The 27914-nt window shown below is 52.0% G+C and overlaps 1 protein-coding gene across 1 annotated transcript in view; it reads right to left on the reverse strand.

Annotated features, from left to right (window-relative positions):
* The window catches only part of VWA2 (von Willebrand factor A domain containing 2), a 44335-nt gene that overhangs the window by 1965 nt on the left and 14456 nt on the right, over positions 1 to 27914 (reverse strand). Inside the window, exons 5-13 of the mRNA XM_040623801.1 lie at positions 22106 to 22215; positions 14012 to 14206; positions 10207 to 10340; positions 9476 to 9608; positions 7099 to 7154; positions 4423 to 4530; positions 2816 to 3388; positions 1040 to 1591; positions 358 to 483 (exon numbers count right to left, since the gene is read on the reverse strand). Of these exons, the coding sequence (XP_040479735.1) occupies positions 358 to 483; positions 1040 to 1591; positions 2816 to 3388; positions 4423 to 4530; positions 7099 to 7154; positions 9476 to 9608; positions 10207 to 10340; positions 14012 to 14206; positions 22106 to 22215 (1987 nt within the window). The remainder of the gene's footprint in view (positions 1 to 357; positions 484 to 1039; positions 1592 to 2815; positions 3389 to 4422; positions 4531 to 7098; positions 7155 to 9475; positions 9609 to 10206; positions 10341 to 14011; positions 14207 to 22105; positions 22216 to 27914) is intronic.

The following is a 27914-nucleotide window of genomic DNA, read 5'->3' on the forward strand; positions in this document are numbered from 1 at the left end:
CCCCCCCCCCCCCCCCCCCCGGTGCTCCCAAACCAGGCTTCCCTCGAGACCCTCCTCCCAGCTGCTGCTATTTTCCTCGGCTATGCCTAGCACCTACACGCTACCAGCTGTAGTTGTTCCTGTGCACGGGCACAGGCACTCCAGGAGGGTAGAGCTGCTCACTGTCTGTTCACCACTACGTTCCCTGCACTTAGAACGGCGCCTGGGATGTGGCAGCCCCCATTACAGGTTTCGGGAACGAACAAAGGATTGCCGAGCGAATGATCTCGACCCTGCATTCAGCTGAGTCCCCAGGGCTCAGCAGGGCTCAGGCCCCCCGCTCCCCGCTCCCACTGGCAGCACGGGCGCCCCACTCACGGTTCCCACAGTGGGGGCCCTGCCAGCCGTCCCGGCACTCGCAGCGGTAGCTCCCGTTCTGCAGGACGCAGGTGCCCTCGTGCAGGCACGGGCTGGGCTTGCACAGGCTGACCGGCCGCTTGGCTTCTACAAGGGAGAAGGTGCCCGGCAGGCCCAGCCTGGGTCAGCCACAAGGCCCCCTCCTCTCAGGAAGCCCAGGACAGAGGTGAGGCCACAGGGGGAGCGTTTCACACACCTCCGTGTTTCCGTGGGCCCTGAAGCAGCGGCTTGGAGGTTAGCGCATGGTGGGTAGACCACACTGCTTGGCTAGGTCAGAGCCCCAACTTCCACCCAGCTCTCCCACTGCATAGACGCTCTCCCTCTGAAATGTGCTGTGCACATAGCAGCGTTTACCGTGACCGATACACTTTTAAAAAGGCAGGAAGGAGGTCACTGGCAAAAGGATGCCTTGGGGTCAGGCTGGCCTGTGTACGTTCCTAGCTCTGTCATTCACCATAGGTCGGTGTCAACCCGGGCCCTTAGATTCCTAGGGGAATCTGTAGGTATCCAAACAAGGTCTTCTGTTCAAATGAGCAAAAAATCTCAAGTTTGGCTATCCTTGCAATGACGTACCTGAGGGCTCTGGCTGAGATTCCCACCCGCCCCAGAGGGGACAACGAAGGGCGTGGATCTCCCCACTCACCCATACATATCCACTCGAGGAGTGCATCCTGGTGGTACTGCAGGTCTGCGTAGCTTGCCACGTGGATCAGGGAATCCCGGGGACCCGCGAGCCTCCGCAGCGCCTCCCTCAGGACAGGCCCCACGCCCACCGCCAACACGGAGACGCCATTGTTCCTCAGCTTCTGGACAGGGACAGCGGCGTCCTCTGCCCCCATCCCGCCTGTGAGCAGCACCACGGCCTTGGGGACACCAGGCCGGGCGCCCCGCTGGACAGTCATCACTTTGTCGTAGACGTGCAGCAAGGCTGTGCCTGCCGAGCCCACCCCGCCCAGGTAGGGGGCCTGGCTCGTGGCCCGCAGCACCGCAGCACGGGCGAGATGGGTGTCCAGCCCGAAGGCTGTCTGGACCCGGCTGCCGTACACCACCAGGCCGACCTGTGTCACGTCCGGGTTCACGTCAAACTGCAGCATGAGGCTTCTCACGAAGCTCTGCATCTGGGCGAAGTTCTCGGGCCCCACGGAGGCTGAGGCATCCAACATGAAGAGGAGGTCCAGTGACTGTGCCTGGCAGCCTGTGGGGACACGCAGGTGAGCCTCGGGACAGACTCTGCCCAGCAGCGCCCCTCCTCTGGACCAGCCAGCAAAAGAGGGACCGCTCTGGGTTGGGCCAGCCAGTCCGTCCCCTGCAGTAGCCGCCCTCCACCCTCTCCTAAAATATCAGGACACCTGAATGCCAGGCTAGACCACATTCCCAGACTCCCTGGCAGATCGGTGTGGCCATGTGTCTAAGTTCTGATTGGATGTGGTTGGAAATTGTACAGTTTCCAAAAATCTGTCCTCAAAAGGAAGCTACTTGCCTTCCACTTCCCCTCTCCCCACTTCCTGCTGGCTGAGAAACCGTGACCTCAGGCCCAGAGGTGGAACCACAAGATAGCCCAGCTGCCCTGCGGGCCGAGGCCACTTGTCTCTGAACCGTGAGAGAAATAAACGCCTATCATCTGTAAGCCGTTGAGCTCTGGGGACCCACTGTGACAGAACTTCGCCTGCACCCTCATCCCTTCCACTACTGAGCACCCTCTGTGTCCACACTCTCTACTCCGGGCACTAATTATACCAAGTGGACAAAGTGGGTCCATGCCTCCCCTCACTGGGCGGGTGGTCTGTGGGGATACAGCCATGAAATCCACACAGAATCACAAGTCCCGTGAGCAGGCGTGGGGGGAAAAAGCAGGGTACTTTGCAGGGGGGGACCAGCAGGAGCAACCATGTAAGTAGACTGGGAGAAGGGGGCAGGGTCTCTGAGGAGTAGTGCAAACTGAGGGGGGGCGGGAAGTGTCCTCGAAGGCAGGGCGGGGCCTGAGTAGGCCGCTCCCCCGCCTTCACCCCGCACAGGGGCCTTAGAGAGTCTACAGGACCAGCCATAGGGAGCTCTCAGAAGCCAGTGGAAGGAGTTCAGGGTTTATTCCAAGGCAGAGGGGAGCCAGGGGGAAGGTTTAGGTATGGAGTAAGTGGATCAGATTCACCAGGTTTTAAAAACCACTGCAGCACAGGGAATATCTTAGAAGCTGACAACCAAGAGAAGCCAAGGAGACATGAGGACTACCTGTCATATAGGGTCCGAGACCGAATCCTTGCAACAAAACAAGGTGACTAAATAAAAACTAAGGAACTCTGAACTAGGGATAGAGACCTTAGTAAATAATGATGTTTCAGTATGGCTTCATTAATTCTGACAAATGTACCTCGTTAACATCTTACAAGAGGAACCCCCCCACTGCGGAGTGCCGGGACCTCACCTGGCCGTGGCCGGCTGCACAGCTTCCGCCGCAGCTCGGGAATTCCGTGGTACAGGTCCTGTGGGCCGGTGTAGACCAGGACGTGCTTCGGGCTGCCGGTGATCTCCTCCAGCTCTGCCCGCACAGCCTCGGTGCCCACTCCCAGCAGGAGCAGCTCCCGGGCCCTTGCGTGACGTGCCGGGCCGGCCACCTCGTCCTGGGAGGGTGACTCAGTGAGCAGGACCACCACTCTGCGCGGACGGTCGGCGCCCGTCCTGGCGGCACTCCCAAAGCCGTGCTCCGCCGCCTGCCGCAGGGCACTGCCCGTCAGGGTGGCACCGCCGCTGAAGGCAAGGCCGTCGAGGCTCCCGAGCAGGGCCGGCACGTCCTGGTACTCGCCCACTGGCACCGCCACCACCAGCTCCCCGCTGTACCGGGCCACGCCCACGCGGGCGCGGGTGTCCTCGCTCAGCGACGCCTGCACAAACCGCTTCACGAAGGCCTTGGCCCGCAGGAAGCCCTCCGGGGTGGTGCCTGCCGAGCTGGCCAGCAGGAAGAGGACGTCGATCCTGCATTCCAGGCTCAGCTTCGGGGCTGCCAGGATCACAGAAACCCTCAGTCACGCCACGGCCCCCTGGAGCGCGCAAGTCCACCGCCTCAGCCCAGCCATCCAGCCACCCTACCCGCAGGAGCAACCTCCCTCCCAGGAGCAGGCGGGGCAGAGACACGGAGGCGTCAGGGGCCGGGGGGCGCCTCACCGAGTTCGACAGGGCCAGACACAGCTCTCCCTTCTGGCTCTCACTATGGGTCTCCATCTGACCACTTTTTAAAAATTAAAATGTAATCTAGAACTTTCTTCCTTTAAGGCTAGTGCTTCTTGCGTCCTGTTTGAGAAATCTTTGTCTACGTCAAATCATGAAGATAGGCTCCTATGTTCCCTTCAGAAGCTTCACTGCTTAGCCTTTTATATTTAGTTCTATGATCGAACCGGAATTGATTTGTGTGTAGCTTGGGAGGTCAGGGGTCAGGATTTAGTTCTTCCATATACATCTCCAGTTGACCCAACACTAGATTTTTTAAGTTATTACTTAAACATTTTTTATAATAAAAACATATATATGTATTAAAAAGTTATTAACAAGCTCCTACTATATGTCCATCGTTACAAAGCACTTCACATCTACCTTATTTAAAAACTCTCCACAACCCCACAGGTAAAGCCTATTACAATCTTCATCTCATACCTTTTAAACCTTTAGGCCCCTTGCTCCTTTTCCTGTGAGAGGGGAGACGAGACTGCCCAGAACCAGGCCTCAGAGCTGACTAGGGTCAGCCTGCAACAGGGCCCGGTAACACTCAGAGCTGGAGCAGTGGCCCAGTCTGAAGCCAGTAAGCCAGCAGCTGTTGTCCTACCCAGGGCACCCCTGCCCACTGGGGTCACTTACTCACGGAACACCCAGAGGCTATTTCACATGAAACACAGATCAGTGGGGTGCTTGCAAAGTAGGTAGCTCTGAAACTCAAGGGCCCGTTTCTACCTAGTGGCTAGCAGGGTGGGAAGTGGACAGGGGGAGCCCAGGCTCCACTGCTCCCCCACGGTATATCTTAGAAGAGCCGTGCATACGTACCGCAGTTAGCCTCCCCTCCGAAGGCCGGTGGGCAGAGGCAGTGGTACCTGTCCAGTCCTTCTGGAACACACGTGCCTCCATTCTGGCAGGGCTGTGAGTCACAAGCGCCTATCAAGAGAGATGCCCATTAACAGCCCAGCATGTCAGCTCAGACGCATGAAGGGGTTTGATCAGAGGTGCCGCTCCCTCCTTCCCCCAGGACCACTAGGGACCTAGCCATAACCCCAGTGGCAAAGACGGGAAGGAAAACGAGTGAGGTACGCAGAGGAGCTGGCTGTGGGTGCAAAGGACACTCCGTTCTGGGCTCCATCAGGCCCTGCATGCACTACAGACTCACAGGGGACGTGCCAATGGCCCCCGGACTGTTACAGCCTGAACTGCATCCCTCCAAATCCGTATGTATTTGTCCTAACCCTTAGTACCTTGGAACATGACTGTATTTGGAGAGAGGGACTTTAGAGTTCATTAAGGCGAAATGAGGATAGGATGGGGCCTAATCCAGTCTGACTTATAAGAAGAGGAAGAGACCCCAGCAAGGTGCACAGAAGGAAGGCCACGTGAGGACACAAGGAGCGGACGACCATCGATAAGTTGAGCAGAGAGGCCACAGAAGAAACAGAACCTGCCGACACCTTGATCTTGGACTCTCAGCCTCCACCACGGTGAGAAAGTAAATTTCTGTTGCTGAAGCCCCAGTCTGTAGTGCTCTGTGACAGCAACTCTAGGGAACTGCGTCACGTGCCTTCATCACCCCCCGCCTGCCAAGGAAGCCTGCAGGTGGCCGTGACGATGAACTGGTCTTGGACCAAGGCTCCCTAAGGATGAAGATCTCAGTAGCACCACGGCCACCACACAGGTGTCGTGAGACGCAGGGAACAGCTGGTGCGGAAGGGGACATTCCTCAAGTTCTCCGTGGTGGTCCTTAGCGGCCTCTGCAGACTGACACAGCCAAATGGCGAGGCTTTGGCTCCTGGAGCCTACGAATGTGGCCTCCTCCAGTCACTCGGGCACCTTAATTAGCCACGGCAAGCCCCAATATCCTCCACTAAAAAGGGATGATGAGAACTTGTTTCCGGGTGTTATCGTGAGGATTACATGAGCTAATCCGTGGAAAGTCTCAGCACAAAGCCTGGCATGAAGCCAACACTCTGTAACAGGTGAAGGCAGTATTTGTTTTTGGATGTGAGGTCCAAATCCTGGGCAAGTCTCTTTCGAAGGGGATATTTCACCCAGGGAACCACAGCCTACAGCAAAATCGGGCCCATTCTGCAGTGTCCTGTTCGTGATCCCTTCTGGTCAGTATCTGAGCTCCTGACCAACCACTGTGAGATGCAGATAATACCACATGACCTCCCTCCTAGAGTTCCAGAGAACAGACAGGATCTTCATGAATTCATGTATCTTAAATTCAAAGGGCTTACTAAGTAGCAGAGTGCGGTTATCCCTGGAGATGGCGATTTCTGTCCTTTCTACGTAAAAATGTTGATACACTACGTGGTGATCACGTCACTGAAATTAAAGTGTATGCTTCTGGAAGGCAGAAATTACGGAGGCTCACCCTGAGCACCCAGGCCTACTGTTCCGTCAGCTGGCGTGTCATGGAAACAACCATGGGGCTCAACAACAGCACCGACACCGGCCTTTAACTGAGCAGCTCCTCTGTGCTAGGTCCTGTGCGAAGCACCACACCCGCATGCTCTCATTTCACTGCCCGAGGAGGTGCGTCCTGTAAAGACCCCCTCATTTCGATGGGGAACTGAAGCTCAGAGGCTACAAGTGACATAAAGATCAAAGAGCTGGAAAGGGGCAAAGCTGGGACTCAGACCCAGGTCACTGCGCTTCCAAAGCCTTATGGGCTCACACTTTAATTTCTGAGCAAAAACAACCCAGCTTTCAGTGTCTCCTGTGCTTCAGAAGCCAGCAATGTGGGAACTGTAAAACAGGATGCCAAGGAGGTGAGCGAACCCGGGGCCGGAAGGACCACTGGCTCTGCCCCCAGGAGACGTGCTCTCTGCCTCATCAGGAGGAGCCAATCCGTAAAGGGCCGATGCCAACACGCTTGAGTGTAATTTCTGTGTTCCCAGGTCAGTGGGGTGCACTAGACCCCTGCGTGGGGAGCAGGGAGGCCCACTGGAGAACAGGTTGAATGATGCCTAATGGTGTTGCTAAGTCCACCTGTTTGCTTGGGACTTTGTAGCTGATGAAGCGCTTCTGTGGGCCTTCCCTACGAATCTTCGCTAGGATCCCACTGATGATAGCCGCTACCATACAGAGCAGGGAAATGGGCCTTCCAGACAAGGGACAGCCGTTATCCCTGTTTTATAGAGGAGGAAACGGAGGCTAAGCGTCTGGCCCAGAGTTTGGTGCCGGATGGGAGGCTTTCTATCTGTACAGCTGGAGCTCAATGGGCGCCCTTCTCTGCCTCTTGTCAACACAAGGGGCACTGGTTAAGGAAGGCAATTCCTAAGTCTTCACTCTGTTCTTAGCAAAAAGTACCGCTGAGCAAAGGAGGAACGAGTGCAGCAGGAGCTGCTCCTCTGCCTCCGGAATGCCTGTCTCTCTGTCCCTGAGCTGGTTCCCACCCCGCCCTCTGGCCCAGGAACGCAAATGCCCCTTTAGAAGCCCCCGAGTCCCGGGGCCCAGAAAGAACTAGAGAATCCAAGAGGCAGACTGTACCTGGGCAGGTGGTCCTGTAGCAGGTGGCAGGGTGGGTGAGGAACACTCTCTTCCAGCTACAACCCAAGGGAGCAAATGGTAGAGATCAAAAGTTTAACAGGAAGACAGAAACCTGGAAGGTTTTTTGAACCTCTACAAGCTGATATAAGATTCCTATGCAGATGGGGTGAAGAAAGACCACCTTGTTTTCTTTGATTCTACCCCAGCTTTTAACTGCACCCAGGGTGGGGAATGTTTCAAACCACCCAGAAACAATTTTTAAAAATGTAAACTGGCTATCATGTCAGAATTTGGAAATAATCTGTGCTCAAAACTCTTCCTATTATGAGTTACTTTCCGGGGCTAGCACCATGTGGGGCGGGGCAGGAAATAGTGGGAAGTAGGCAACTGGATTCTGGCTGTGTGACTCCCCCAGGCTGCCCACCAGTGGGGCAGGCTAATTAGGCTCACCTCTAGGGCAATCTTCCCCGGAACAAAACATCCACTTGGGATAAAAGCCAAGTCAATTACAAAACTCAAGGAGTTGCTGCAACCAGAAGTCTGCCAAGCTGCCAGCTCATTAAAGAGAAATCTTCTCCCTCTCTACATCTACCCCTAGTGACTTCATAAAACCGCAAGTCCTCGCCCAGAAAGCTCTGTGGACCCCTCCCAGGCCTGCACTGGGAATCGGCATGGTTGGAGCAGAGATTGGCCACAGGGCTTTGCCTGGGGCTGCCCATGGCTCCCTCCCTAGCTCCCTCGGGTCTGGACTCTGTGCAAGGCCTTCCCTGCCCACTCTACTTAAAAGTGCAACCCTGCTCCCAACCACCACTCCCCACCCCACCCTGACCCATCTCTTCTTTTTTTCTGTAGCACTTATCCTGCCTAATAGTTTATTTTATGCATTCATTTCATTTACTGCTGCCTCCTGCCACTGGAGTGTCAGCTCACGAGGGCAGATTTGTTTCTGAGACGTCCATGCTGACTCCCCAGGACCTGGGAGAGTGCTGGGCACACAGGAGGCCCTCAGTGAGTGGTTCTTGAATGAGGGACTTGATGAAGAGTTTACTTGATGTAGGCATCATTCCAGAAGCCTGTAATATTAGTGTACTCATATCAATTCCCACCTGCTCTCCACAACCCTATGGGGTAGGTACTATTATTAGCCCCCTTTCAAATGTAGAAGAAGGGGTGGGACGTTCCCAGCTCATTAGTGGCCATGTTGGAATTAAAAGTTCAGCAGCCCGACTCCAGCATAAGAGCACAGAGCCATGAAGCGTACCTTACCCACCAGCCTCTCCCGGGGCTCCCAACTCCGAATGCCTCTGCCTGGAGCCACTGGGTTCCCGCATCTTTCAAGACTGTTCAAGCAGCCCCTTCTTCGTGATGTCCCAGGGAGGACAGGCCCCATCCCGGCACCCGAGACACCTGAGGGTGGTCCCTGGTCTTCTTATCCAACACCCGCCCTGGACCACAAGCTTCTTGGGGGCAGCGTCTGTGCCTATCTCCTCACTGCCTGACTCAGCGCGGGCACTCAGAACATGTTCAGTGGGAAACAAAGAGCTGCCTCCTTTCACTTGAAAGCTTGGGTTCAGGAGAGGGCCTCCAGTGGCCTCTGACATGGCCCTATTTCCTCTGACCCAGGTGTAGGGCATGGCCCTTCCCTGCCAAGACAGTCTTCGGACTCTCCATCAGCCCAGCATGGTGGCTCACGGGTTCTCAGCCAATCCATTTCACTGCTGCGTATATCTCCTGAGCTCATCACTGAGGGCAGGCCAAGGGGCACAGATGCAGCTGGTTCAAACATTACCCCTGGCTCTCCAGGAAAGGCAAGAAGGTGGGATTACCAGTTGCTGACCTGCTCTACTGCAGGAAGTCTGGATAAAGTGCCAAGGGATGGTCCAGGAATTTTCCCCAAAATGGCTGACCGCCGAGCAGCAGATGCTCTAGAATGTCTAAGCTCCAGATCTGACAAGTACTGCATCCTCCATGGCCTCCACAACTGGAATTCAACCAAGACCTTAAGCCTCCTGACTCAGCCCCATAAATACAGAAACTAGTATTCAGAGGAACCAAATTATCAGACCACTATCCCAAGTCCAGACCACGGCCCTAGAAGACTAGCTTTGGTTCACTTATGAGCTTTCTAGAACAGCTGTGACCCTGTCAGCCTTACTCACTATGGGCACCTGGGCAGTGTGTCTACGAGACTCTGCCACTGTGTAGCTGTGAGCCTCCCTGTGACCCCACAGCTCTGTCCCTGCCTCCCTCCCAGGTCTTCTCTGAGCACTGTCACACTCCCTGGCCAAGACCCTAAACAGCTGTCCTCCCTGCAGCAGGTGAGCCCTCTCCACCCAGACACGCCCTCCGGCTCTGACCCCAGACCATGAGCACAAACCTGGAGAAGGGACAGAGGGCCGCCAGCACAGCACCGGTCCCCCGCGATCCTCTCCAGCACGGCGCAGTGCCGACAAGCTCCCTGACCGTCTCCAGCGTCTTGCGCTCACAGGGGTGAGGCTGGACCTTGCAGTCTGTGTCCACACGGCACACCGATGGAAAAGACAGGGTTACGCCTCCTTCTCCCAGCCATGGTTCCATCACCTTCAACCCTAGCCACCCTCTGCCTCTCGCAGGACAGAGCACACCAGGGCAGGGCCTCTGTTCTGCATTGGCTGGGCGGCCGGTCTCTGAGCATTTCCTCCACACACAGCTTTTATATCTTATGCACGTGTGTTCCTTCTACATAACATGCTCCTGGGGAGACCCGGACAATGACAACCAGGAATGCAGAGACCTCATCCCAGCTGAAGCATCCCTGTGCATGGCCGGGGAACTGACTTGGCTCTTCCCTCTGAAGAGGGGAGAGGCACAGGGGCCCCCAAGATCTGGGTCCCAAACCCTGGGCCCCTCTATCCCATGGAGACAAACTCAGGGTTCCCAGCTGACAAAGTCCACAGGGCCTGACACCGAGAGGTCGAGAGAGCAGAGCACCCCAGCGCCAAAGCTGCTAGACCCCATTCCTCTTGCCTTCCCCCTTCCTGGGGAGCCTCTTGACCTCTGGCCCTGGGGAACGTCCCAACCCCACTTTCACATGGGCAAGACCACTCCTTCCCAGCCTGGAAGGCTTACCTGGAGAGGCGGCAGTGCAGACAGCAGACTTGCTGAGGGTGCTTAAAAGACCATTGGTGGCATCGTCCACCTGCTCGGCCATGAGCACGTGCTGCTCCCTCGGCTCACTGGCCAGCGTGTGCAGCTCCTCCCACCTGTCCCCAGACCCCAGCAGAGAAGTTACAATAGCTCCTTGCCTGGCCCCTACCTTCCTGTCCAGCCATCCCCTATGCCATGGGCTCCATGGACAATAACACGACCCCACTGCTCCAGAAGCCGCTCAGCGGGAGCCTCACCCACCGAAGACTCGGTAAGGTCCAGCAGTGAACCAGAGCAAGGCCCCGAGGCTGCGAAAGCACGGGTCCTAACATGCACAAGCCCCCCCCCCTCCCCCGCAGCTTCAGAACCACCGGCTCTCACTGGAGACATGGTCCCCGTGGATGTAGTGGTCTGGCTGCGTCACCCACAGCTGATGAGAAAAATTTAACCAGAAAGAAAATGAAGGAAAGTGGTTGTGGGCGGCAGTAAGACGAGCACAAATGGGGCCAGCTTGTGATAGAGAAAAATCCTGACAAATGAGAAATGCGACGTACAAACTCAGAGGCCAGCAACGTGAGGATGTGTGGAGGAAGGAGCCAGCACCCTTCAAGAGCCAGAGGGCACTGCTCTTCGGGCCCGGGACCAAAATGACGTGTGGCATGACATCCTGGGGCGCGAAGAAAGCATTAAACGATGCTGAGAAACCTTTCCGAGAAGACAGGGTAGTCAGCAATGCATTTAGAATCCTGCCCACCAGAAATGGATCCAACAGACCAAGGTTTGGCAATGTGGCCGAAACTTCATTTCTCTCTCAGATTCACTTATGTAAAACTCCCCATTCTCTCTGAAGCCATGTAAACAGGACCTCCCCCCGCCCCAGGCTAGGACGGCACCTGGCACACACGGGGGCTTCAGGGGGCAGCTCTCCCGGCCCAGCAGCACATTTTCACAAAAGCCAGAGCTGAGAACCATCAGAGAAGGGGCTTAATGAATACTACCAGGAGGAAAGAGGCAGGTTTTTAATCTCATACAGAGCCTCCCTCTGCCGCAACAGTGGCTCTCCAACCGTGGTGGACATCAGAATCACTGAGGGCCAAACTGCCGATGGAGGCCGCTTGCCCCAGAGTTCCGGATTCAACGGGTTAGGGCCCGATCGTGTGCGTTCCTAACACGTTCTCGCTTGTTGATGCTGCTGGTCCAGGAAACACATTTTGAGAACCGCTGGTCAACAGTGACCTGGCCTTCGACCAGCAGTTGGGGCAGAAGGGTCAGGAGGGCCTGGAAACCCAACGGGCTTCCTCAGATGGTTCCTGTGGCTGAGCAGTGTCCCCTCTCCTGACCCCTGGCTTCTCGATTCCTCTAAGTGAGGGGTCCTCAAAGTATGGTCTGTGGGCCGGTGCAGGCCCCCAAATGTTTCACCCTCGTCCAGCACCAGACAAGCATAGACAGAGAATAAACACTTAGAACCTAATTGTACAGCAACTTGACAGAGTCCTTTTCGGTCTGCTTGGATCAAATAATAAACATTTGAGCTCATATTCTTTGTTTTTTATTTTACTTCCCTAGTAGCTCATTTGTATTGTATTTCTCTAAAGTCTCAGGCCACGACGGATTAACACACAAAACAAAGCAAACTGGACCTCTGGCACAGAGAGTCTGGGAGGCATGGCTCCTGCTAGCAGCTGGAGAACAAAGCCCAGAACGGGACACATATTTCCACCATCTGGGAGGCTCCATCCTCCCTGACAAACCGGGCACTAGGATGTGCAAGGTAGTCGATTCAGCACCGAGTGGGAGGGGGTGGGAGGTGAGCCAGGAAGCAACACCCTCCTCTCCTCTCTCACCGGGTTTATCTCCTCGTATGTGAGGACACACAAAGAGCCCACGAAAAGGTGGTCTCGCCACCAGTAACAACAACATGATGACGGTAGTGGTGACCGTCAGCACCACCAGGACGTGGCCCGGGATGTCCCCTTAGTACTACACATGCTGGTCCGTGGTGGTCTTTCCTCTCTGCACTGCCCCCCTAGGCGATCTTCAGGCCATGAATGCCATCCTCAAGTTCAAGGTCTCCATCCTCTCTCCTATGCCCCAGACTCCTACCTCAGCTGCTAACTCAGCTTCTCCACTCAGACGTCCCATCTGCACCTCAAACTTGACCTGAAACAGTACTCCGCTTCCCTAATTCTTCCTCAGTCTTCCCTATCTCAGGAAATAGCACCCCTTTCACTGTGGGGCTCAGGCCAAAATCCTTGACTTTTCCCTCCACATTCAATTCAGTGGCCACTCCGCAGCTCTGCCTTCAGAACAGACCCTCAGTCCAACCATTCCTCAGTGGCTCCCAGTGCTTCCCCACGCCACGCCACCATCACCTCTTGGGTGAGCAGCTCCAAAGGCTGCCTGACTCAATGCCCCACGTCCCCCAGTATTGCTTCTCCTTCCACCTGGCCCCGCCTTCTCTTCTCTACCTGGCAGGGTCATCTTCTAAAAAAGTTGGCCGATACGTGCCATTTCCCTGCTCAAAGCCATCGAAAGACTTCCCAACCTGCTCACAATAAACTCTCAAGTCTCGACTATGACTCGCAGAGTCTCTGGACCTGACTCCCACCTACCTCTTCTACCCTTTTTCTTGTAATCCACCCCTTGTTTGCCAGCTTCCAGACACTCGCTGGCGGATACACTAAGCTAGCTACTGCCTCAGGGCCTTCACGCTTGCCACCCGCCTGCCTACCCTGTTCTTTTTCCTGCTGTCTGGAAGACTTGCTACTCCTTTCACTCAAGTTTCTGCTCAAAAAAATCAACTCCTGACAGACCCCCTCTCTAAAATAGCTGGGCTGATTCTCGTCACTCTGTTGACCTCCTCCCTTCCCTTTTCTCCTTTGCATTTTATTTCTACCTGAAATTACATTACTTGTTTATTCACTTGTTTATCGTCTAGTTCCCTTCCTAGAACGAAGCTCTGTGAAGGCAGGCACCTGGTACGGTCTCTGTATCCCGAGAACTCAGAATAGTGTCTGGAGTATTTACTGACTGACAGAATTAAAAACGTACTAAGATTAACAGAGAGACTTCTGTGTGCAGGCACAGTACCAGGACCAGAGCCATTTCACTGAACACCAACGATGAGAGGCCCACAAAGGCACCCCAGTTCTAAGGTTGAGAGCAGTGCGGACTCGTGGAAAGCGTATTCCGGCATCTGGAGAGAGCGGTCCGGTGAGGGGAGCGGCCTGCCCAAGACCCCCCGCACTCTCCTGGCCCCAGGAGCGGGGCTGTGACTCAAGCTAATGCGAAGCCTTTCTCAGATTACTGGAAACACTAAACTGGAAGCATGAATCTGTTCTCTCCGGGGCGGAGGGGAGGGGGGGAAGCTGGGCGCGACCTGCAGCCACTGTCCTGGTCCCTCTGCGGGCCAGGCTGAGGGAACAGCAGGTGTGCATGGAGGACAGACCGGAGCACCATGGCGTTCAAGTCCCCAGCTCCTGCTCACCCCAAGGAACCCCTCACCCCCCAACCCACCCAGTACGATTAGAGGAGTCCGTGAATTCCCATTTCCGCCCACGTGAATTTGAGTCAAGTTTCTGGCACTGACGACCCAGTATTCAGCCTAAATTGGAGACAAGGCGCGCTCTCAGACTGGACGCTCCCTGCGCTCCGGCACGACATACGGAGCAAGGAAGGGACGGAGCCCAGGAAGGACCAGGGTGGCTTGGCTGCATCCCCTCCCTTCCTGTGGCTATGACGCGTCCCCACCGTCTCCAGGATGTCCCAGCGCGACCATGGCTTTTACCTTGGAAACCGGACCCCGACGGCGAATACGGTGACGCCTCTCTCCTTCAGCTGCTTGGCCGGCAGCGCCACGGGCCCTTGGGACCGCCCGTCGGTGACGACCACGAGGATCTGGGGCACAGACGCGTTTCTGCCCCCCGGGAACCCTCTGCGCAGAAGGTATTTCAGGGCGAGGCCTGTCTCTGTGCGCCCTCCTCTGAGCTCACACAGAGGGAGGAGACAAAGAGGAGTCAGTCGCCCGCGGACGTGAGGCCGGATGACAACCTGAAATGAGGGGCTCCTCGGTTACCAGTGACAGCCGTGCTCTCCAAGTGACAGTTCCAGCACGGGCGTGCACCCTCTCACCCTCTGAACCATAGTGAAGAGTAGAAATGAACTGTTCCCCGGGGACGGAAGGTTCACCCCGCACACTTCTGTTGTGTTACGTGATAGTGTCATTCTCTGCGTACGTCTTTTGACTCTCTTCTCACACCCACCCCAGCCCCGCCTCCGGTGACCGCTCAGGGCTGGCAACCCTCAGTCTATATCATCCTGTTACAGCTCAGCCTCTCCTTGGGGTGGGGAAGCAGACCCCTGAGCTGGAGAAAACCGTGTGCATCTGTAAGAGTCAAGGGCAGGGCTTTGATCCGAGGGTCCGAGGGGGGTCACCTCTGTGATCAGGCCTTCCTGGCTCACTTCCAGCTCAGGGTTGGGTGCTGGAGGGCTGAACTGATGGACGGCTTCCAGATCAGGGGACGGTCCGCTGAGCTTGGAATCCCAGTGCAGAGTCTCTACTAAATCTTACAGCAGGGGGCTCCCACAGTCCTGGGGGGGAGGCTGCCAGCTCTCAGAGTCAAGCGGGCAGAAAATGGTGAATCCCCACAACGGGTTTTAGGCCAAACCTTTCAGTGGGTGGCAACACATCCGACATGAAAAACGGTGTTGGGGCCGATGGAATCACCACGGATATTAACTGTACACACAGAGTAAACTGTCAGATGGTCGCTCTGCAATGCTAATCACAGACGTGGATCTGGGGGTGCACAATTATTCTCAGATCACACGGACTGTCAGGGAAGACAATGCCTGCCTCTCACAGGGCCCAACAGGGGTTCTTCTTCTGTGCAAACATACAACTGCCAGGAGGCATGGCCAATCTCTCCGGGTGTGTGAATGCCTGTGTGTGTGTGTGTGTGTGTGTGTGTGTGTGTGTGTGTGTGTGTGTGTCTGTGAGAGAGAGAGAGAGAGAGAGAGAGAGAATGTGTGTATACTTTTTAAACGCAACACTGAAAACGCTCAGTTCTCATGCAAGCCTGACATGGTCCTCCTGCCTCCTGAGGGCATCTCTCCTGATCTGCTCTCCCCCAAGCAGCTCCTCAGGGATCCATCCAGGCTCCTTTCATTTTGGGGTTCCTCCTTCCTCTCAGTCCTCAAAGACCTCTCCATCCAGCAGAGAGGTGAGGAAGAGCAAGGAGGAGTGTGCTTGGAAGGATTTATGGGGCAGGCCCAGAATATTCTTCACTTTTACTGCTTTCTGTCCTAAGTGAGCTCTTGAAGGGCAATTCTCTCTGCGGAGCTCCATTAAGTTAGTAAATGTCAACAAGAGTGGCTAGCTCCTAGAATCAAGACTCTGTCTACTCCACATCAGCGTCTGCATCGATCAGAAAGCCAGCTTTCAGCCCCCTGGTGTTTACTGTGGACCCTCTAAATGGAAGATGGTGAGGGGGAGACCAGGAAGCATAACGTGATCCCAGCCTCATCCAACGATCGGTCTAGCTGAATAAACAGGACCTGCCAGCAAATAATCATCATCAATGAGAGGATGACCATTAACAAGAGTTCTGAGGAGGGCCTCATGGTGGAGAGGAGCTGTCGGGAACAGGCTCCAGGGGAAGAGGCCACTCCAGTCAAGGGAACGGGTGTAAGCAAAGAAACTGGGGAGCACCACCAGCGCATCCTGGGGCCGGTGAGCAGAGTCTGGCTTGGGCAAGGGGGTTGTTCAAGGGGAGCAGAGCACACCAGGTACCCCCACCCTTCCTCACGCTGTGCTGGGTCGCACATGAGATACTGAGGACAACCAAGAGGATTTTGATTTCCGAGAAGACTACTACCTTTACCAAACCTTGTGTGTCTGTGAGGAGTCTTCCTCTAAGGTTCCTGGAAGGCAAACGGTCTTCCGCTTCTAAAGGATAATACTCGCACTGATTTTCCACTTCACGCCAAATACTTCACCTGCTCCTGTTACTGAATGTAATCCTTCCAACTGTGGTAAAGGGTGTTCATATTAGGGGCGCCTGGGTGGCACAGCGGTTAAGCGTCTGCCTTCAGCTCAGGGCGTGATCCCGGCGTTATGGGATCAAGCCCCACATCAGGCTCTTCCGCTATGAGCCTGCTTCTTCCTCTCCCACTCCCCCTGCTTGTGTTCCCTCTCTCGCTGGCTGTCTCTATCTCTGTCGAATGAATAAATTAAAAAAAAAATTTTTTTAAAAAAAGGGTGTTCATATTACCCTCGTTTAACAGATGAGGAAACTCCAGCCCAGAGAACAGTACTACTAACTGCTAATATTTCCAGAGCACTTCTCACGTGGCAGGCACGACTGTGCACTCGTGTGTGTGTGTGTGTGTGTGGGCAGGTGCTAAGCTCAGGTAATTCTCACCATAGCTCTCTCAGATACGGGAGTCCAGGGAAAGGCCTTATCAAAGGTCACACAGCTCATGAACGTGGAGGCAGAACTTGAACCCTGGACCCTCCACCTTCAGAACCCAAGTTCTTAACCAACACATTATACAGCCATTCTAGTGGAGCTCAGAACTAGAGTTTAAACAGTCAGGCTGATTCCAAAGCCAGTGGTCTCTCTCTCTAGTGGTTGGGCTAAATCCAGCCTAGTGCCAATTTTTACAGATAAAATTTTACTGGGAAACAGCCATGCCCATTCATTTATGTATTGTCTATGCAGAGACCACATGGCTGGCAAAACTTGAGATATTTACTCTACAGCTCTTCACTGGAAAAGTTTACTGACCCCTGCTCTATACCGTTTGACCTAAATGGTCACAATGCTCTCTGCTCACCAAAAGCCAAGGTGCCCCAGTGACCACAGAGCTCCCTGGGCCTTCATGCCCCTGGCAGTGTGCCCCCACGAGCCTCCTGGCTGTGGTTAGAGAGAAATCAAATGTCAAAGACATGGGAGCCCAGGCTCCCAACTGTCCTGGCCTGTGGGACGTCTGCCCTTCATACCACAGCACACAAATGCCTGCGCCATCTGTCCTCTCCACTTCTGCTGCCTAACCCACCCTTCCCACTGGAACTCTGCAGGTCAGGTGAGATTCTTAAAGACTTCTGAACTCTGAGAAACGAGGAGAAACCCTGCCACATCTGCGTTTCTTACTCTGTGGAGCATTTCTAACTCAGCGACTGTTCTGAGCTCAGGGTCTGGCTCCAGACAACAGAGGTCTGAGGCTAGAGTCTCTCCAAAATTTTTCCAATTTGTCTCAAACGGGACTAAACCAGATTGAAAGTGAAGCCTCACAGACTACTGTCCCAGGGAGTTGCGACTGCAATGCATGGACCTTTTTTGGCAGGGGTGGGGTGGGTTTTGTTTTTTTTTTTAAAGATTTTATTTATTTATGTGACAGAGAGACAGCCAGCGAGAGAGGGAACACAGCAGGGGGAGTGGGAGAGGAAGAAGCAGGCTCCCAGCGGAGGAGCCCGATGTCGGACTCGATCCTGGAATGCCGGGATCACGCCCTGAGCCAAAGGCAGACGCTTAACGACTGCGCTACCCAGGCGCCCCTGGGGTGGGGTTCTAGAATCTATACATCTTGCCACTCAAGTGGGTTAAAGAACACGGGCTCTAGAGCCAGTGGGGCTCAAATATTAGATCTGAAATTTATTAGCCACGGAAACTAGAAAAGTTACTTAACCTGAGACTCCGTTTCCTTCCCTGTTAAGGTAGGGAAAGTAACAGCACTGAGGATTAAATGCTACACCCAGTGCCTCCTAGTACCTGGTGACCGCTCCACCAGTGAGAGTTACATGATAAACTAACTAGCAGCCCTACTCCAAGAAGTTTATCTTTTAAGTTAGTCTTAAAATTCGAATGAGCATAAAAATCCCTGGGGAGGCAGAATAATGGAGAATCTCAGACCCTATCATCAGAGACTCCAAACTGGTGGTGGGTGTGTGACCAGGCTGAGAATCTACATTTTAAACCCGCTTCCTCTGCCCCAATGACTCTGATGCAGGTAATCCATGGAACAGATTCTGAAAAATAATTCATCAGAAAACTCACTGTTGGTAGAGGGTTGGATTACAGGCCAGGTTTTTTTTCTTTTTTAAATCAATAGACAAAAATCTTGGAATCAATGTAAATGTACTCTGTTAGAGGAATGATTTAATATACTATGATAGTTCAATTGATTGGGTTATTAAATAACCATTAAAAAGGGCCAGCGTGAAAGATAATGCAGCTTTATGCAAAAAGACACACCAAATAAGTTAAAAAAGAACAAAAGCTTTGTAATTATAACTCCTCTAAAAGCTATGTGTAAATGTTAATGTGGCTTGAAAGACACCACGGATAGCTAGAAAAGCCCTATGCTAAGGTAAAGTGGTGAGTGCTATTTCCGCAGAGCTATATAAATACAGTCCAACTCTGATAAAGCTACAGATAGGGTCCAAAAAAAAAAATGCAATCACAGAAAATCAGAGTTGCTGCATTCTTGGGAGATTAGGGAAATGGCTGAGGGAGCCCGCGTAGCCAGCTGGCCGGGAGCTCTGGAAATTCAGAGCAGATTTGGCTGCCCATGCTTTATCCGATTTTATGTTATCACAGGGTGCAATACTGGAAGGTTAGGTTGCAGTATTTTTTAAACTTCTTATTGCATAGTAGCGATAAGTGGTTGTCAGGACGGTTCCTTAGCCACCTCAAAACACACTTTCAGGGGATCGCTGTGGTCTAAAAGGCAAGTATCTGGGGGTCTGGGTAGAGCTGTCCTAATCAGTCCAACATTTAAAATTTCACTGCGGGAAAAGGGTAGAGTCCCGGGGAGGTCATCACTCCCACTCAGCCAACATTCCTCTGTACTGATTAATAACAACGTCTTAATGTTTAGTGGCCTCAGCGACCCTGCAGCTGTGGCCAAAAAGTTAGTTACTGCCTCCTTGCCGTGTTTGCCACCTCTTAGAGTCATCCTAGGACACACGAGCGCTGACCATGCACAGCCCCATGAGAAGAGCTGACCTTCTTCAGACACAAAAAGAGGTTTCCTCCTCCACCCGCCGTGTCCTCATCTGGCACCTTCTTACTGAGTCTTGGGACTTCCTGTGTTGTGAACAATGCTCTCAAGCCCTCCGTTATAACTTTCACCACAGCTGAGAAGAGGACCAACCAACTCTTCGGGGGGCGGGAAGGAAGGGTGGAAAGAAGTGGAAAAGGACAGCTGGGTGGGGACCACTAGATGAGCCGCAGGACTCCGTGGTCCTGGCCAAGTCACCTGCTCCTTCTCAACCTCACTAGTCTCTTCCGTAAAATAACAGGTTGGAATAGATCCTGGATAATCTCTAAAGTGCCTTTTGGAACCAATCTGCTGCAATTTGCTTTGTTTTCAGAAGAGCGCGGAGCCAGATGATGGAGTCAAAGTCACCCGAACCATTTTTGACTTTCAGTCCTAAACTTAAACCAACAGGTTACTTTTTCTTCTGCCAAGGTTAGCATGCATATAATGGGTACAAAGATGTTTTTGTAATAAAACGTTATATCAGTAATGATATACTTCTTATACCATAAAATTCACCCTTTTAGAAGTATACAATTCCCTGGTTTTTTAGCATATTCACAGAGTTATGCAACCATCCCCACTAAGTCCAAAACATTTCATCGTCCCCGAAAGAAGCCCTACACCCCTTAGCAGTCACTCCCTACTCCCCCTCCCCACCGCCCCTGGCAGTGACTAATCTGCTTCTGTCTCCAGAGATGTGCCCATTCCAGACGTTTCATATAACTGAAGTCATACGGCATGTGGTCTTGTGTGTCTGGCTTCTTTCACTGAGGACGCTATTTTCAAGGTTCATCCATGTTGGAGCATGAATCATGTCATCCTTCCTTTTTATGGCTGAATAATATTCCATCGTTTGGATATATCCCATTGGGTTGATCTATTCATTCACTGGACATTTGTGTTGTTTCCATTTTCTGGCAATTATAAACAATGCTGCTCTGAACATCAGTATACAAGCTTCTTCTAAGGGCATACAGTTTCAATTCGTTCAGAGTAGAGTCATTGGGTCACATGGTAAGTCTGTGTTTACCTCCCAGACTGTTTCCAAAGCTGCTGCACCATTTTACAATCCTACCAGCGGTGCTTGAGGGTTCGAATTTCTCCACATCCCTTCCAACACTTGCTACTGTCTATCTTAGCCTTGCTAATGGGCGTAACGTGGTAGCTCATTACAGTTTCGATTCGCACTTCCTTAATGACTAAGGACACTGAGCATCTTTTTGAGTGCTTATTGACCATTTATATATCTTCTCTGGAGAAATATCTGTTTACAAGGTTTCTTGTTGGGATGATGAAAATGTTCTAAAATTAGATTACAGTAATGGTTGCATAACTCTGGAAAATACACTCAAAATCACTGAATCATACATGTTAAATGTGTGAACTTCATGGTATTTAAATTATAGGTCAATACAGATGTTTTTAAAAGGTTAACATGCGTAATAATCACAGGGCAGGGAGGCAGTGGGAGAGACCTTTTAAAAGGATAGATCCTAAGTATCCTAAGCCCAGAGAGGGATTCGGTAGGTTTGGGAGGGAACCAAGGCACCTGCATTTTTGACCCACTCCCGAGGCAACTCCGACCCAGACCTTCTGACCAAAGACCTCACTTTAACAAGGGCTGCTCTGGGTATGGGAGCCCAAGACTGTTTCTCTATAGGAAACCATTCTCGGAGGCCTCAAGGGTAGAAGGCTCCAAGGGAACTGGAGAGACCAGTGTACACTAATGTCATTTTAAACAAACATTTCAATGTGCTCTTTTTTCTTGTACTTTCTTGCCTTTCACTTGCCTCTCGTTCTGTTCGGGGTACCCCTGGGCTGGGATAAATAGCCAGAGATGAAGTCACTTGGGGTGCCTGGGGGCCTGTAGTGCCCCCAAAGTTCCTGCTGTGCCCAGTGTAGGGACGTGGGCTTCTTGAGGGCATGGTGGATGTACAGAGGCCCATGACTGGAGAAAGGGATGCACGGTCCAGGGCCTTTGCAACTGGAGTTGGTGGCTGGCTACAAATGGCTGGGACCACAGACGTCAGCGGGACGTCAGTGCACACATGCACAAAGGGGCAGCAGACACCACAGAGGATCCAGAGATCAGAGTGGAAGGAAAGGCACTCTTCTGGCGAGTTTGTGAATGTGTGTGTGTGACATGTGTATACGACACGCTTTCATATACATATAGATACGTGTGTGTATAGAAAATACATGTATATAAAACATACACAAAATATGCGTATACTGACATATGCATATTTGCATATACACACACATCAGCTGACTTGTACTGTGAATAACGTTATGACCCTACTACATACATAACGTATAGAACACATATGTGTATGAGCTCTCCAGACCAGAGTCACACTGGAGGACAATCAACGTAAACAGCTATTCGTCATTTTTAAAGCATTCTTAATAACAGAGGGACGCTGACTCTTTCTAGGAGACAAAAACAAGGCTCCAAGAAGCATGGTGAGCCGTCCCAGCTGCAGTGGTCACCAGGGAAAGAACTGGGAGAAAGAGCCAATGTTCTTCCCACCACCTCCTGCCCTTGACGGGTCTCGACCTTCACGAGCCACTCGGTCCCAGGTTCACGGACAACTCCACACAAAAGCAGCAAAAAGACTTTCTTTTTTAACTGGCATGTAAGTTCTCACCCGGGACACTGTTATGTAATAATAAGGAGCAGTCTTGAGGAGGGAATTCTCATTACCCACTGTGCACAGCTGGGGTTCTAGAAGCCAAACCACAGCCCTCTCTCAGGCCAAACACACCCTTTGAGGGAGCAATTTTAAGAGCAGCTGGCTTCATCCTAACCATGGCGGTATCTGATCATACATACTTGAAGACCATCCTCTTGATTTTTGCCTTCACTTCCTGTTGGGATGAAAACCAATCCAAGGGGAATTCCAGACGAGGAGCAGAACTGAACTGGAGTGCCCCCACTCTGACCTGCAGTAGGAGACAGAGGGCCCAGGGATCTGAGAGCGAGGTCAAGTCACAAACATTCCTCAGGGAAAAGAAGGGACGAGAAAGGTGAATGACCCTGCCTCCCGCCCACTCAACAAATACCAAGGCTTTCTCCAGTGCCCCTAAAAGAAGGTTCTGAAGACCAGCAGCAGCAGCTGGAAGGAAACAGTGAATCTGCCTATGTGCTGTACTGACAACCACCAATTCAAACTTCTCAACCCACATTCTGGCAGTTCTCCCGGCTGGGCTGTGAGCAACTGTTGGGCGGGGTCTCTGGTCACACCTCTCTAAAGGCCTCCCAGGTGCAAACTCACACGTTATTTCATTTAACCCAGAGGCACCATCAATACTCACATGGCTGCTGGAGAGACTAAAATGTAGAGAGGACACGGATCTGGCCCAGGGCTAGTAAGAAGGGGACTCGGGCCATTGGACTTTGCCTCCGACCCTCACTAAGCCTCAGTTACACGGCTTGCCTTCCTAGCCAGCACGGGCCTTCAGCACAATGCTGCCGACCCAACCCAGGGTGCAGCAGAAGTGACCCACGGCCACCACGCACACATCCTCGGGTGGGTGTGGGGCAGTCCCTCCAGGCCTGCGCCTGCCAAGCTGGGCAAAGGCCGGCTCTGCAGACCGGAGTCACACTGGAGGACAATTAGCATCTAAACCGGAGACGAGCAACACTGGCGCTGGAGTGCCTCCACGGTGGAAGCGGAGCCACGGGTGCTTCCGAACAGATCTCGCATCCTCATCCACGAAGCCATTTAAGAAAATCCAACGCCTTCCAAAACCAGAGACAGAAAACTGAATGAAGTCACCTTCTGGGCCCTTAGGACACTAGCCTGTCTTGAGCAGAAAAGGCTATACACACTTAGGCCTCCTCTGGAGGGCCCAAGCCCTGCACCCGATCGCCAGCTCTCCAAAACCCCAGGAGAAACTGCATTCTGAGCTACTATGCTCTTAACTAACCCCAGTCCTGGCCAAGATTGCAAAGAGGCCGAGTGATTCATAGTTAAGCAATGAGGCTGCCTTTTACCTACTACTGGAGCTGCTTCACTGCTGATCCCCGAACAGGCATGGTGCTTTGGAGGCCATCAAAGCACTCAGCCCCCCCGGGCCAGCTGCATCTGCGCCCGGTGAGTACGGCCCAACGGACCTTGCTCTAACAGGAAGTTCTAAGGAGGAGCTGGTGAGCATCTTCAGGGGAAAGACATTTAAGTCTTGGGTGGGCATGTGTGGGAGATGGCCACTGGAAAACAGCAGTGAAGCTCAGGAGATTCTGAGGAACAACCCTTTTGAAATCTCCCTCGAAGTTAGCTTGTGATCAAGTGGCATCTCCAACTGGTGGAGAAAAGATGGTCCAGTCAGTAAGTGATATTGGGACAACTGAACAGCCACCTACAAAACAGAGGATCAATCACAAATGGATTCAAGATTTACACGTGAAAAAAATGTAATCATGAAAGTTCTAGAAGAAAACTTGAAAGAATTTCTTTCTAACTTCAAAGTGGAAAAAGACCTTACTGAGCCTTGAAATCCAGAAGCCATAAAGGAAAAGGTTGGTAAATCTGACTAAATAAAGAAAAGTTCTGCAGGGCAAAACATGCCAGAATGCCATCAAAAAAGAAGATAAATGGAAAAGTTGTTTGCAACTCAAGTCAGAGACATAGGGTTAGCTTTCCCAATATGTAAAGAGTGTCTAGGAATTGATACGTAAAAGACCAACAACACAATAGAAAAATGGGCAAAGTGATCACACAGGAAATACAAATGCCTCTTTAGTATGAGAAAAGGTGCTTAACTGTACCACATAGAGATGTAGCAAAAAGCTAAACATCATGTTTGCAGGGGAAACTAGCAAGTTCTCAAACATTTCTGGTAAGAACATAAATGTTACTGCATCCATGGAGAGCAATTTGTCAATATTTATTCAAAGTTACGATTGCAGGGGCGCCTGGTGGCTCAGTTGATTAAGCATCTGCCTTCAGCTCAGGTCATGACCTTGGGGTACTGGGATAGAGATGGGCATCAGGCTCCCTGCTCAGTGGGGAGTCTGCTTCTCCCTCTGCTCCCTCCCCTCGGCTTGTGCTCTCTCTCATTCATTCTCTGATTAATAAATTAAAAATCTTTTTTAAAAAAGTTATAATTACATAGGGCTACTGGGAATTTATCCTACAGATCTACTTCCATATATGTGAAATAATGGATTTACAAGCTCACGGTATATTTGTAATATCAAATGTCCATCAATAGGGGACTGATTAAACCTCAGAAAATCCTTACGACAGAATGTTAATAAGCTGTAAAAAAACAATACAGATCTATATTAGTGCCTATGTTACGTATATACGCAGATACGGAAAGACTTCCAAGATAACTTGAAGAGAAAAAGGCGAGGGATAGAACAGCGCATATAGAATGATAAACTGCGTATTGCTTGTGTTTGCACGAAGCGATTCTGGAAGGGTGCTCAAGCAAGCAGGTAGGGACGGGGCGCCTGGGTGGCACAGTCGGTTACACGTTCTACTCTCAGTTTCAGCTCAGGGTTGTGGGATTAAGCCCAGCGTCCGGCGGCACACTCAGCATGGAGTCGGCTTGAGACTCTCTCTCCCTCTCGCTCTGCCCCCTCCCCACCATGTGCACGCACGCTCGTGCACTCTCTCTCTCAAATAAAAATCTTTTTTTTTTTTTTTTAAAGCAAGCAGGTAGGAAAGCTGGGGAGATGGAAAATATGTGAGCAGAAGGGACACTAGCAATGAATCTGCTCTAATTAAACCATGTGAATGGATTCCTTAGTTAAAAACCAACTCCCTTGAGACCAGCAGCTGGGTGTATTTTCTTGAATTAAACAGGAAGGATACAACTTCAAAACAAAACAAGATGGAAATAGCTCGAGTCAGTGGTTAAGGCATTTAATGTAATTGGTGGTTTGGGAGCAAAGTAGTTGCCTTTTATCTTGGGTTCACTGTATGCTCAGGAGCGAGCCTGCCCAGATTTCTCACTGCAGCGAAATGGCCCTGCCGCAATCACTGTATTAGAGCCAGGAGGCGAACTTCTCAGCTTTTAATCGCCGGGAGGAAGACTTCAAACACATTCAATCCACCTCCACAACAGAGCATCCATAAGAAGCCTTAATTGACAGCAACCTGAAGAAAGTAAGGTGCAGAGCCCTTGCACACAGAGCTATAAGAAGTCACAGAAACGCAGCGGTGAACGCACAAAGCGCGAAGCACAATCAGACCGAACCCTCTGAAACGGGTCTCCTGCAAACACCCTTTGCTAGCATTCCAGGCAGTCTGAGTGGCTCAAGGTCCAGACGCTCACTCGCTCACTGCAACAGAACCTCCCAACCCCGTTACTCAATGAGTCTTGCTGCGAAAGAGAGTTTTTCTCAGGTCAAGCCCAAATAGAACTCTCTGGACGCCCAGATTCTATCTGAATGAAACAGAGCCACTCTTGCACCCTCTTTCACCTGAACCTGATAATCAGCTTCCCTCATCTATGGAAGTTTCCAGAGTGCTCACTGTGCTGGCTCCTTGTCGTGGGCACTGTCTGGTTTGCCAGTTTCTAACCTAAAAATCAGCCTCCGGAACATAATGCCACAATCTAGACGTGGTCTGGCAACACCGAGTTTTAATTCCCTGAACTCTGGGGACCTGTGGTTGACACAGCTGTACCAGCATGCACCAGCCACGAAGTCTTTTGTCGTGGTTTTCTTACCCTCTCGGAGGACGCTGAATTCCATCAGCACCCACCCCTTACATATCTCTCTCTCTCTCTCTCACACACACACACACACACACACACACACACAGAGCCACCATGCCAGCTATCCATCTGCCATGTGATAGGGTGTGAATTCTGAGTGTCACCCCATCCTGACCCAGGAACTGCCCACTGGGGGGGGACAAAAGGACCTAACGGAGCAAGTCCTGAGCTCAGAGTCAAGAGCCCCGGTTCTTCCGCACTTAGCTGTTTCCTCCAGTTACTGTGTGACCCCAGGCACTTACTTAGCCTCTCTGAGCCTCTTTCTTCAGATCAGTAAATGTTCACCAATAATCCACACAGCTCTTCTCTCCCAACCTTCCATCCTCAAGGGCCTCCAGGCCACTCATTCCAGGACACACCCTATCACTGCCAACAACAAGTACTTGGTTTTTATGGCTCTTCCTCCCCAAATAACTAATGAAACTTCATGGGGGAATCACCTCCTTTGAAAGTGGGACCCTGTGCGGAAGGAGGTGGGGATTCGGCAGTCCTTGGCCCTGGGCCTTCGAGGACCTGCGATGGGTTGACTTCATAGTCAGAACTTTGGGGCTGTTCAAGCCCAGATGGAATGGTATCTGCTACGGTGTCTTTGGATGGCCAGGCCAGATGGCCTGCGGTCCAGAACGATGTGTTCACTCTCCCCAAATTACCTGCCATTCTGGAGAAAAGCTGGCTTTCATTAAAAGCCACTTTTGCTCTTCAATCCTAGAGGTTTTCCTGGGATTAACCCAGGAATGTTATCTTGGAAAACCACTTCCTTCTGCATCCTGTTTGCAAGTAGTCTCTAATTCAACTTAAGTATGGCTTTTCAGACCAAAATGCCCTTTTTTTTTTTTAAAGATTTTATTTATTTATTTGACAGAGACAGCCAGCGAGAGAGGGAACACAAGCAGGGGGAGTGGGGGAGGAAGAAGCAGGCTCATAGCGGAGGAGCCTGATGTGGGGCTCGATCCCATAACACCGGGATCACGCCCTGAGCCGAAGGCAGAGGCTTAACCGCTGTGCCACCCAGGCGCCCCCAAAATGCCCTTAAGTTTTGATTTTGGAGTAGGTTCACATGGTTCAAAAGCCATCAAGTATTAAAAAAAATAAAACGGACGAGTCTCCCCCTGGATTTGCACCCCATCTGCTCAGTTCCTGCCCTCCCCCTCGACAGCAAACCACTGCTCTTAGTCTCTTTACAGATGCCCCCGAGTACATAGACTTTTTACCTCCCTTTTATTTTCATAAAAAGTAACACATTACAAACACCATCTGCACCTTACTTTTTATTCTCATCTGGGTTGGCGCCCCTCCATCTAAGAGAGCTTCCTCATTCGCTTTCTACAGCTGCCCCGTGTTTCCCTTATGAATGCACCACAGTGAATTACCCTGTGAACGGGCGTTTGGATTACCTGAAATCTTTTATGATCGTAACAACACCGCACGGAATAACTGTGTGTTATTTTGCATCTGTGGGAGCATGTGTCGGGTAAATTCCTTGGGGTGGAATTCTTGAGTCACGGGGCCCAGGCCTTTGTAAATCTGACAGCTGCTGCCAGATTCCCTTCCTAGCGGTTGCACCAGGTTATCCTCCCACCATCAGTGCGTACCCGTTTCTACAGATCTGCCAGTGGGGCAGGTCACCCAACTGGATTTTTGTTAATCCAGTAAGGGAAAATGGTTTCTCGGTGGGAGCTAGGCTGTTACAGTGACTGAGGCTGGGCATCTTGTCATGTGTCTAAAGGTCATTTGTGTTTCAATTTCTGGGAACTGCGTTCATTGCCCATTTTTCTATCGGGTTGTCCCAAGATGCCCCTTTAGCAGCAAGAGCCATGGTTAGCACAATCTGGGGTACTTCAGAACGGCTCTCCAGAGCCAGGAAGAACAAGAAATGAAGAAACTGGCCGGACTCCCTCAGGCAGGGGTAGCTC

Source organism: Ursus maritimus, unplaced genomic scaffold (assembly GCF_017311325.1).
Source record: "Ursus maritimus isolate PB19 unplaced genomic scaffold, ASM1731132v1 scaffold_7, whole genome shotgun sequence".
NCBI lineage: Eukaryota > Metazoa > Chordata > Mammalia > Carnivora > Ursidae > Ursus > Ursus maritimus.